Below are 12,925 nucleotides of genomic sequence, written 5' to 3'. Positions count from 1 at the left end.
ATCACAATTTTCTCTCCTCTTCCTTTCCCACTAGCCTAGCAAATCACACGTAATGAATATCTTAGTTGAGGGTTATTTCTTCCCATTCATAACAGTGACCTAAAGAAAGTTAAAACCCAGTAGGAGTGCAACCAGTATGTACGGTTCATACAGATAAAACACAGAAATAAGCTAAAAAGCCAGGGAATATAGAGAAATTATATAGTTAAATATATTGAAAATATAGAAAGCAATAGATGACTTGAGGGAGAAAAAAAATGGTAAAACTAAATTACCAAATAAGTCATCATTTGGCCTCTAACCAGACAAAACTGACTTAACAACATAAACTAACTGATAAAATCTTTCTCATTTTAGCTTTAAAGTCGACAAGAAAATTGGATAAACGCCAAGGCTATTGCTAAGAAGTGGTAAGAATGGAACTGGAAAATGCTCTTTTTTTTTTTTTTTTGTGAGGAGGACCAGCCCTGAGCTAACATCCAATGCCAATCCTCCTCTTTTTTGCTGAGGAAGACTGGCCCTGGGCTAACATCCATGCCCATCTTCCTCTACTTTATATGGGACGCCGCCACAGCATGGCCTAACAAGCGGTGTGTGGGTGCGCACCCAGGATCCGAACCGGCGAACCCCGGGCCGCCCCAGCAGAACGTGCGCACTTAACCGCCTGCGCCACCGGGCTGGCCCCGAAAATGCTCTGTTTTGATTATGTTTTTTTCCTTTTTAGATGAGGAGGGAAAAGTTTCCCACCTTAAGGGAAAAATATTAATTTCTCTTTGAAAGATAATTATATGAACGCAATATAGCTAGACAGAATGTTTACATGAATTTGTGAAAAAGTTTGTTTTTAAAAAAGGCTGGATGCCTTTTGTAATTCTAGGATAATTGATGGATTTTGAGTATACTACATTTTAAAAGTCTTAAAACTAACTGAATAGTGTTACCACGAATTGAGTTATTCATTAAAATCACTAGCTTGAAGGTTTCAGATTTGTTGTATTAAAAAAAACTAAAAACTTAATGAGTAGTAACTAATTTCAATAAAAGATAGAAGGACTCTTTTACCTCAATGATAAGACTCAAGGTGGTTCTTTATAGTTAGAGATCAAATAAAAATAAGAGACAAAGACTAAACTGCAGACACACACTAGAAGACAGTGTCTAGTCTCCTTTGAATTTTGATTTGAGGCTATTGCCACTACGGTTTCTGATCTGAGAAAGTGAAAGAAATAGCCACTCACCCTCCTATTTTCTAAAGTAAAGAGGAATTTTAAAAAACACATTACAAATGTTAAAAGTTTGCACATATGGGGACTTTTTATACTAAGTATTTTAGTTTATAATACTATAAAAAACTGTATTTTTTTTTCTTACATTCTCAGTTTAGGAAATTCCTAAATAAACTATTTTAAAGCATTCATTAGTAAATTTAAGGATTTTTATATGGAAATATCTTCCTCAAATAAAGAAATCTGCCATATTGTTAGTAAATAGGATATTTGAATTACTGCAGCAAGGGAGAACACAAACAATTTCAAAATAGGACTTAATTAGGGGAAGTGAGAGCCTGGTTTTTATGGCTTATGGGTTGACCCCACAAGTTTTTGAAGCAGGCTATCAGAAACAGGGCAAATCTTTGTATTGGTTGATGTCTTAAGGAGAGAGTTGATGCAGGCCAGACAAGGTGTTGGGTGAAGAAGGAAGTGTTATGTGAATCACAAGATATTCCCTGGTTGTAGTGACACCATTGATGGAGATGGTTGTTCCAGTTCTCAGTCTTGCATAACTGATAACTATGTTCTGGCCAAACACAGGGTCACAAAAAAAGTAGCCTGACTCCTGATCTACATCATTGTCAGGATCTCTAGATGGCATCGTTGTCACAGAAACAACAGTTTGAAGTCTTATTGGGAGTGATCTCCATGCTCATTTTGTCAAATGATGGATTGTTGGATCATCTGATATGACAGTAACTGTATAGCAGCCCTTAAAACTTCAGAAATTACTTGTAGTTACAATACGCAGAAATTCAAGGGCAGAATAATGATTAAACACTGTACAGTGCTTCAGAGAAGTCATTTAAATTACCAAACTCATGGTAAAATAATGTGTTCCTGAATCTATTTACCTACCTTGGTGAACCAAGTAAAAACATTTTTTTTTTTTTTTAGTTTAGAGATTAATTGTTTCATCTGGCTTATATATTTATCTAAGTGCAACAAAAAATGTGGGCAGTAGCACAGGCGCAACTTGCTTGGTTAGCTAATAGAAAATCTAAAGCTTTTTGCTTGTCCATTAACACACTGGCTAAAATGTTTAGACTTGAACCTCAAAAGCTGTCAGAGTCATTTATAAATTTGGCTAAGGTTAATACAAATTTCTAACCATGTTTTCCAATTAATAATCCCCCTATAGGAATCTCCATTTGGATGGAGCCATAGAAAGTAAATCAGTGATGCTCTGGAAAATTCTCCAAGTTTTAGGTCTTGCAAGGCTTTCTTGAGAGGATGAGGAAAAAATATTCATGCCTGTTGATAAGACTGAGTGCATTACGTGAGTTCCTTGTAGTATCTGGCCATATCTGCTTGCAATAGAGTGGAGTCTAAGATCAGATGAGATTCTTAGATGCACAGATTGGCCTGTTACTAACCCACAGAGCAAGAGACTATGAGCCAGGGAAGTTCAAATATTTCTGAAAGTTTGACTAATTTTAACTTGAGAATTCCATTTGTCTTTTCCACTAGGCAAGAAGATTGGAGATAGTATGGATAGCGGAGTTTTTGTGTAAGTGATAATGCCTTGCAGAGTTCTTTAATGAGAGTCTCATGATTCCCCAAGTGAGAAACATGAAATGGTAAACTTTTGCCTGTGTCAGAGACGTAGATTTTTAACAGAGAAAGACTTTGACCATTCTGAAAACAAGCATACAAAAAACAAAACAAAACACAACACCATATTCATATCCCACTGCAGGGAGTAATAGTAGAAGTCAATTTGGAAGTATTCAAATGAGCTGTGAGATTTTGACCCCGATGTACGTCCAGTCTTGAGAGTTTTGCAGGATTATATCATTGGAAGATGAGGCATGTATTAGAGGTGTTCAAAGTGATTTTTCTAAAATTTCCCTGGCAGTATTGATTTAGAATGATGGCCAATTTTTTCCTTACTATGGTGGATGAGCTCCCATAGAATCATAAGAAGATTTCTCCTCGAAACCATCTGGGGCTATAACACAGGTATCCTGGAAATGCCAGAGTGTATCTTCATGTAATTTACATCCATATCATTTTCAATATTCTTTTTTTGATGTTGGAAACTAATTTGGGCATTCAAGAATGACCCCTTTGAACTCTTCCAAAGTCTTATTTCAGGGAAGTATTACAGGCGCAAGCAACTTTTTAAGGAGTTTATACTATTACTCCCTGCAATGGGACATTCTCATTTACAAAAAAATCCATTGTCCATAGCATCGCCAATATTCTGGGATAGTAGAATAGTAGAAAAGACAAATATAATACTCAAAATTCTTCAAAATTAGTCAAACTTTCAGAAACATTTGAATTTCCTTGGCTCAGAGTCTCTCACCTTATAAGATAACTAGTTGCAGTGCTTTTTAATTTAACATGCTTCTTTAAATTTTAGTGTGGAGACAATTAAGAAAGGAATTTGCAAATCCTTGATCGCAAAGGATGAAGTGCATCTCTAAAAATGTTAGTTCATACGAGTTTAAAGCATAATAATAATAAATGTCATACATCAGAGACTCAACTTCCAGATTGAAAATAGTAGTTTTAATTAAATGACTACTAAGAGATGAAAATATAGGTGCCTAGGCTACATCCAAATCCAGGGATTTTCACTAAGTTCTTCTGTGAATTCTCTTCATTAATGAGCTCTTCTCCTTGGCTATATCTCTGATTTTAGAAGCATAATAATCTTATCAATCAACATCATATAGATTGATCAAAGAACGTAAGATCAACTTGCCCTTTACTTCGACTGTTGCTAAATCCACATGAAGGAAGCCTTTAACTCATTTCATTCTATGTCTCCCTTCCACTAACTCGTGATGAAAGTAGACTATTCTTTCTCCAAAGACTCAATTCTCTTGGACTGCAAATTTCCAAAGTCAAGGGCAGTTTATAATATTTATATACCATCTGTCCATAACTCCTGGAACACTCCTGTACATACAGTAGATAATCACTTATCATTAGGAGGTACAGAGATCAAATATACTAAATCTGCCATAGTTTCCCATGTAAATATTGTCATATTTGACTGCTCTATAAAAATTCTGAGAGGATATTAACGAAAGTATGTATGACTGGATTTCAGTGTTTCCCTCTAAGTCAGTCTGCAAGACATTCTTGGTGCCAACTCCAGTTGGTCTCACTCCTACTTTCAACAATAACTACCCAAGTTTAAAACTGGAATCAACCAGTCCAAAGGGTATTTTCTCATGAATTATGCAGAGAATTATAGATTGCCATTATAAGCTCCATTTTTAAAGGGTACAGCAATTGCATGTGAAAGCAGTCTACTATCCCCAGTGGTACCAAACTCAGAGGTTGACTCAAACTCATTCAATGAATGAAGGACATGCAGACCACTCAGATATGCTTCCCTTTCAGAGAGGATGATAAAATGTCTAATGATCTATAGGTTCACCAAAGACACACTAGGAAAAAAACAACACAATTTTTGAGACTAAAAATAGTGGCCATTAGTATTCTTTTATAGGTCAAGTATAAGGCAAATAAATTACCGCCAGTTTTTGATTTACATAGGCTAGCAAAATGCCTCTGTCAATATTCGACATCAAAAATCTCTGAAAAATACTGGGGTTTAAGATATTTTTCATGTATTTGACTATTTTAGGAGCTTCTTTCATTATTACAGCATTTGTTATAAAAAATATAAAAATTACTGTTAAGTGCAAGAAGATAATAAAAAACCACCTATATCCACTACCCAGGGAGAAATATCACTATTAACATTTTGGCTTATATACATACATTGTTTTAAAAATAGTTCAAATTTTAAGTCTTACTTTATTACCTCCCTTTTCACTTGTTAATCTGTCTTGAGGAACTTTCCATGTTGTTAAATATGCCTTATACAACAGCTGAAATATACGTATAGAACATAATTCCACTATGTTCATAACATAAATTATTTAACTCAGAATTGTTTTACCATCAACAAGGAACTACATAAATATAAGGGGAAAAAAGAATATAGACAAATTGGTCCTAAATGAAGAAAGGTAAGCTAGGGCTCCCCAAGTCCAATATTAAATCAATTTTATAAGAAATAACATAATGACTGAAAATCCAGCTTCTGAAACCAGACTGCCCGGATTTAAAGTCAAAGCTACCATGTACTAACATTTGACAAATCATTTAACCTCTCTGTGTCTTCATTTCCCAATCTGTAAATAGGGATGATAACAGTATCTATCTCAAGGATTGCTGTGAGGATTAAATGAGTTAATATAGGTAAAGCTAAGAGTGGTACCTGAAACGTAGTATGTACTCTGCAAATATTCACCATTATTATGTTTACCAATGAACTATAGAAGGAAGTAAACTATTAAATCTTCAATTTGGCAGGTGACACAAAACAATGAAAGGACATACCACAATACTATGAAAACACAAGGTAATAGAGATATACCACAAGACATTTGTGTGTGTGTGTGTGTGTGTGAGAGAGAGAGAGACAAAAAAGTAGAAGGTAAGTTTAATGTGCATTAGAAGATAAAACTATTTTATTTTTAAGTCAATAGACTCCAAGCAAATGATTACAGTCCAGGAAAGAAACTCGGGCTAATTTTTAAATTGTTAAAGCCTTTTCAAATATCGTCTCACTTAGTCATAACCATAAACCTATGAATTCTATTGCGGCCTTTGAAGAAACTGAAATTCAGAGAAGTTAAGTAACTTCGGTAAGATAACACAAAAAGTGAGTTGGTGTTGTTGGGATTAGAATCTCTGAATTTTCACTGCAAATTTTGTGGGATGCTATACTGCCTTTCATTTTAGACTCTTGTTTTAAAACAAGGACTGTGATATTGAAGGCTTAGGCAAGTCTATATATTGAACACCCCAATTTGTCCTGTCTTCTATTTTTGTAAATAAAGTTCTATTGGAACTCAGCAATGTCTATTCATTTATGTATGGCTATTTCAATACAGCAACAGCAGAATTGAGTGGTTGCAACAGAGATCATATCGGCCACAAATCAAAAACTATTTATAATCTTTCCCTTTACAGAAAAAGTTTGCCAACTCGTGATCTGCTTGACTGAAAATAATGTTGAGAACATTCTTCAACATATGGAGCAAAGCATGAAAGTAAGATTTGTGAATTAGAATGTGTAAGAAATGACAGATCCTAAAGATGATTGCTACTTTTTAGTCATAATCAAAAGGTTGAAAAAATAAAGCAGAACAAGTGAAGAGAGAGATACGGGATACAAACAGATAATGAAGCATGATTTTAATAAATGTACCAATCATGGGGCAGAATATCTTAAAAATAGTAGTATGGTTATCCTGAGAAACAAACTTATTTACATCGTTATTTGATACGTGTCAAACGTATTATTAAGTTATTTGGAAACTGAAAAGTAAAGGTTAATATAATCTTTGATTTCTATATCTTTAATATAAAAATCTCTCCTTCTTTTCAGAGAAGAATGTCACCCATTCTTGAATGATAACAACATAAACCCCGCATAATATGGGTAACAAATGTCCACAAACACTCAGTATTATACAGTAGAAAGGTGGTCCCAGTTCCAGTTCAAGATGGGAAGGTAAGAGGATGCTGAACTAACCTCCCACCACAAACATACCAAATCTATAGCTACATACGTAACAATTTTTTTTCTGGGGGGAAAAAAAAAACTGAAAACTGCCTAGGCAACTCCTATGCGGGGCCAACAGGCCAAGAAGCCAAGGAGAGAAGGCCCTCAGATAATCAAGTAGGAGAGGCTGGGACACAATTTTGCCATAATCCACCCCAATCCTCTTAACCACCCCCCGCTCAACCCCTGCATGGCAACCCAGTCCTGAGGGAACTCAAAACCCAGAGCTTCTCCCTGAGGAGTGAAGGGTTGGAACCCCACAATGGGCAGCCCCAACTTTTAAGACCTGCACCTGAATGACAAGCCTCCAAAACATCTAGCTTGAAAAACAGCCAGGCACTTGTCCAAGAGACACACAAGACTATAACAACCTGATAATCAGCTCTTAAAGGGCTCATCAGTTTGAACTCACCTGCCTCAGGGCCCAGGGTGGAAGCTGCCGATCAAGGCCGCCCAGATTTGGTGTGGGAGAGACTCATTGGATCCTGCTTTTCTTGGAGTGCGGGCCTGAAGGCCAAGCATGGGATTTGACACACATTTGGAGGCCTGCTGGGGCGCTCTCCACTCTCCAGAAACAGAGACTGGCAGGCGCCATCTTCCTGCTCTCCCTTTGCCACAACAGTATCTCCTAGAGGGGAGCTTTAACCCGCTTCTGGTGCCCCTGTTGTTTACCTCTGGGGCCCCAGTCTTTAGGGCTGCCACCCAGAGGATGCCCCTTGATCGCCTGTCTTTGGTAGCCAGGGGGACTTGTGTTCCTGGGTCCCATAGGACTATAACAATGGGAGAGAGAGTCCTTGGCTGGCTACCACCCCTAGGCACTGCACAGACAGCAGGCTGAGCACACCCCCAATCATTCCGTGAAAGAGGCCTATTTGCTTGTCCTCGAGCTTAGGCCTGAGGGGTGGGCTTCAGGTTTGGCACACATGTAGAGGCCGGCAGAGGGATATGCTCTCAGGGAAATAGGCCAGAGCAAACCATCCACGCACTCTCCCTCTGCCTTGCTACAGCTGACTGATATCTCCCAAACAGGAGCTTATATACTCATCTGGAACCTCAATTTTTATGACGGCCACCCAGGGAACACCTCTGGAACACCTGGCACTGGTGGCCAGCAGGGACAACACCTGTGTAAATGTGTATATTTGCATACTTTAATAGCTGCTGCCTGAGGGTCTGGCTTCCAATCAGCCTGAATCTAGGTGCTGACTGAGATCCTCCCCTTTGGGACACTGACAGATCTTGGCACACCCTCAACTACTGGGAGCCATTAAAAATAAAATAGGCTGCTTGGACAATCACAAAGGTTTGAGAGACAAACAAAACCTAAGGGAGGGTTGAACAATGAGGTTCATCTCCTACAAGAGGCCACTCCTTAAAGACTAGGAGAAGTGGCTATTATATCTAATGCATAGAAACCAACACGGAGTCAAACAAAATAAAGGAACAAAGGAATACGTTCCAAATGAGAGAGCAAGATAAAACCTTAGAAGGATGGTCCCATCTTCATGAGAATTGGCTATTAGGGACAGAAAATTTATCAATAGTCACCTGGAAATTTTGTGCTTCAATAAAGCCATTTAGTGATTTTTTTCTAAAACCCATAAACTGAATGAACATTCTCCTCATTGCTTTCTTCATCTCTCTGTTCCTAAATGTGTAAATTACTGGATTTAGAAAAGGAGTTAAAACTGCATCAAATATGGCTAGAAATGTATCCAGATGTGTTGAAGGAAGGGGCCACATATAGAGAAAAAACAGTGGACCAAAGAATAAAACCACCACGATAATATGAGCTGATAGAGTAGAAAGAGCCTTGGATGAACCACTTAAGGAGTGTTTCCGAAGAGTGGCCAGGATGAAGATGTAAGAGAAGATGAGCAAGAAGAAAGAACCCAAGGAAATGAACCCACTATTAGCAATGAACACGACCTCCAGTTTATAGGTATCTGTGCAAGCAAGTTTGATGAGCTGAGGTATGTCACAGTAAAAGCTATCTAATTCATTAGGGCCACAGAAGGGCAAGTTTACCATAAAAGCTAATTGGGCCAATGAGTGAATGAAACCAATGGTCCAGGCAAATACTAAAATCAAAATGCACATTCGTGGGCTCATGATGGTCGGGTAATGGAGAGGCTTACATATGGCCACATATCTGTCAAAGGCCATGGCGATGAGTAACACCATATCAGTGCCTCCAATAGCATGGCTAAAGAAGATCTGAGCTATACAGCCCCCAAAAGAGATGACTTTCCACTTCCTGAAAAGATCACAAATCATCTTAGGTGCTGCAATAGAGCAAAATGTCATGTCAATGATTGAGAGATTGGCTAACAGAAAATACATAGGGGACTGTAAGAAAGGGTCGGAGGTCACGGTGACCACTATAAGGAGGTTTCCCATCATACTAGACATATAGAAAAGACAAGAAAAGAAAAAAAGAAAAAGCTGGATCTCCCAGGAATTGGAGAGTCCCAGGAACACAAACTCAGTCACCACAGAGTGGTTGGATCCATTCATTGGCTCATTTGGTAGGTTCAATCTCCTGCTACCTAAAGGGAGAAAATAACACAATTCAAGTTAGTACTGTATATTAATACCCTCTATTGAAAAACGTATAAGTTTTGGAAGTCAAATATTACCTAACATTTCACAAAAATTAAATAACACCATTTTGGCCACTGTTGCTGTAGTTATATATGAAAGTAGCTGAGTTCCCAGGTGGCCTTACTAACTCGAGGAATGGTGAGTGATCTAGTGGAGTGGCCCCCGTGGCTACACCTGATGAAACCACAAACAAAGAGCATTCGATGTTAAATTGCCTTATCAGTATGATCAATGTTAACTATCCTCTTCCTGAAGGAGTAATAACCAATCACATATACTAGACAGGTAAAAGAGGACTATTGTATGACAAAGACACTTATAAGATACTGTGACTCTGATTTTGTTGCTCAAGCCAGAAATTATCCTTGTCTATTTTACACTTCCCAAAACATGATTAATTCTTTAATATACGGATCAAATAGTACCTCATCTGTCTAACCTTCCTCATGCATTTACTTACTACATTTAGAATTAGTCACATGTCTATTTCCTCCATATGATTATAAACTGGTCAAGGTTATAATTCATCATGCTTTTCAATTTTTATCCCAATACAGTATCTTACAAATATTAATTGGTGAAAAACACAGATTTCTGAGTGAATGAATAATTGGACCAAGGTAGTTTGTATCTTTTGACTCATTCCATTCAACAAATATTCATCAATCACCTACTGTGTGCCAGGAAGTAGTCTAAGCACTAGAATATAGCCAAGGAAAAAATAACCAGAATCCCCTAACCTCATGGATTTACATTTTGGCAGAGAAAGAAAGAAAATTAAAAAATAAATACACAAAATGATATATAGGGTGTCAGATGATGATTTCATTACAGAGAAAAATTAAGCAAGGAAGGGGAATAGGGCAGGGGAATGGGGAGAGCTTTTATAAAAAAGAATTGATGGGAAACTTCTTGCTGATAAGTTGACTGATTAGAAGGCTAAGGAATGTGAATGGGCAAACCAAGAAGGTATTTGGAGGAAGAATATTCCAGCAGAAATAACAGCAAGAGTAAAAGCCCTGGGGTGTGAGCTCACTTGCTGTGTTCAAAGAACTACAAGGAGGTCATAAAGGCCAAATCGGAGTATGTCAGTGATGGGGTGGCCGGTGTACAGTAGGACCTTAAAAGTCATTGTAAGGACTTTGGTTATTATTTTGAATGAGAGAAGCAACTGGATTGTGAACAGGGGAACAAGAAAATCTGTCTTACATTGTTAAAGGATCACTCTGGCTGCTGCACTATGAATAAACTTCAGAGCCTCAAGGATAGAACCAGGGAGATTAGAAGTTATTGCAACAATCCAAGCAAGAGAGGATGGTGACTTAAATCAGGGTGAGAAGGGTAGAGGTAGTGAGGGGTGGTTATATTCTGGATATAGTGAGATGATGCATAGTGAAATTTCCAAGGCTATACATAACCCTGGCTATTGGGAAATTGTGAAATAGTACACCTCAGTGCAGAGGGTTCATATGAAAATAAACAAAAAAGACCCCAAAACTACAAAATTATGATAGAGTAAATATACATTTAGTCACCACATTTAGTAAGGACTCCAGCATAAAGAGACATCTGAAGCTTTAAGAAGGGAGTCTGAGGGAAATAAAAAGTAATCCCTTACACAGCAAGTGGAAAGCTATGGAACTCAATAGCACAAATAGTGGTACAGGCTGAAAATGTCATAATCCAGTAGGAATTTTTGAGTGAAGGGGACAAAATATTCTCTGTTTATTTTTCTAAAAGCTAAGTCATTGACCTCTCTATTACAATGTGACCAAATTATCAATCCCAAACACATCCAAAAATGCAAATGAAGAGCAAAATACTAGAGCAGCAGAAAGATTAGTTTCTACCTTCAGCCAGAAAAATCTCAACTTAGTTATTGTCGGGCCTGAATGTGTCCAAAAGACAAAATGTCTCCCTGCTGTGGTTGGCTACAATGGCTGACTAACCAAGGGCAGACCAGATTGCACATGAGCAAAGATTCAGATATAGTTCATACAGAAGGTATTAGCCACTTATACCACAATGAATGGCATACGGTATAAGGAAGTCATTCTTTCTGTCTTATGTGCATTTATCCTGCCGAGACATCTAGAACTATGATAAAAGTCTGTGTGTACTCAACTGAAGACCCCCAGAGATGAACATTGGAATATTACAGGCAAGTGTCAGTTTTACCTCCATTTAAGAAGTTTACTGTTTCTAATTTAGGCAGAGAGGAAGTTACTATTCTTTAGTCTCTCTTTATAGGTATATAACCAGGGCGAATTAAACACTGAGAAATATTTAGCTCTAAAAGTAGAGCTAACGATTATAGTACAACAACTCTGCTGTTATTGAAACCTAATAATTATCAGAAACCTTAGCAAAAAGGAAATTGCAAATTCCTCCTACTTCCACCCATGGCTGATAGGTAAAGAATTCCTATTCCCAAAGTTTTATAGGACTGACTGAGGAGGGTAAAAGCATTTGAAGCAATATTCAAATGGTTCCTTGAATGCTAGAATTAAAAATACATAAAGAACATGACATTTCATCGACACTCTCCAAAAGCTGAAGGAAGATAGGCTTCAATCTAGAATTCAAGAGTAAACAACACTGGAGCATCAATAAATGAAATGATGTAAGCAAAAGAAATGTAACAATAAGGGGCCTGTATTATCTGCTGTATGAGTAAATCAGTACAGTCATCTCCTATCCAGTTAGGTTTAATGAAATATCATTTATTTTTGCTGTTACCAACCTTTGTTTGTGATATAAAACACTAAAGGTCTGTGTTTGAAAAATTACTAATAGAGAAGTAATAATAACCTTAATTAAAAATGATCAAAAATTTTTGTTTAAAAAAACAAACATAGACCCCTCCAAAAAATCCATTTTGCTGAGTTGATTATAAATTCCAGTTCCTCCCATCCTGATCTATACACTGGCTCATTTTTAATAGTTTATTTAATAACTGATTTTTTAAAAAGTGGATTTCTATTACATATCTCTGCAAGTCACTTGAACAGAAACTGCATGATAGGAAAGCAATAATAGAGTCTAATTAGCTATTTGGCTGAATAATTTATCTGGATGAGGATCTATCACATGGAATAACAAGTCACTGTGGTGCAAAAGAAGTCAACCATGAGTTATGATAAATAATTTCATTAAATATAAGATCTCCTTTTGGAATTGAAGTAAGAACTACCTTGCAGAAGTATATTAGCAATGATCAGAGGTGGGGAGCAAATTCAGAATATGTTAAAAAATACTTCCCCAATCTGTGCACTTTTACTGTAGGACTTATCAAATGCAGGGGAATTATGCCCTTTTAAGTCTGTTTCATTAAACCAGTGTTCTTGTCGAGGATGCTTTACTTATCCACAAGGGACATTCGGCAATATCTGGAAACATTTTTGGTTGTCACAACTGGGGTGGAGAGGAGGGAGAGCAGATGTGTTACTGG

The 12,925-nt window shown here is 37.3% G+C and overlaps 1 protein-coding gene across 1 annotated transcript; it reads right to left on the bottom strand.

The window, feature by feature from the left end:
* Nucleotides 1-8,373: 8,373 nt before the first annotated feature.
* Nucleotides 8,374-9,396, bottom strand: LOC101392755 (olfactory receptor 4F6-like). Its single transcript, XM_004421974.3, has one exon. It carries the CDS (start codon nucleotides 9,385-9,387, stop codon nucleotides 8,374-8,376), a length of 1,014 nt encoding a protein of 337 aa, XP_004422031.1. The 5' UTR covers nucleotides 9,388-9,396.
* Between the last annotated feature and the right edge of the window lie 3,529 nt (nucleotides 9,397-12,925).

Source organism: Ceratotherium simum, chromosome 3 (genome assembly GCF_057802395.1).
Source record: "Ceratotherium simum simum isolate JZ-2026a chromosome 3, ASM5780239v1, whole genome shotgun sequence".
Classification (NCBI taxonomy): domain Eukaryota; kingdom Metazoa; phylum Chordata; class Mammalia; order Perissodactyla; family Rhinocerotidae; genus Ceratotherium; species Ceratotherium simum.
Note: the sequence above shows the minus strand (reverse complement) of the source record. Positions and strands in the feature narration are given on the sequence as shown.

Bases quoted from the DNA above. Each gene is read 5' to 3' on its own strand.
- LOC101392755 (XM_004421974.3), bottom strand. From the start codon at position 9,387: ATGAATGGATCCAACCACTCTGTGGTGACTGAGTTTGTGTTCCTGGGA.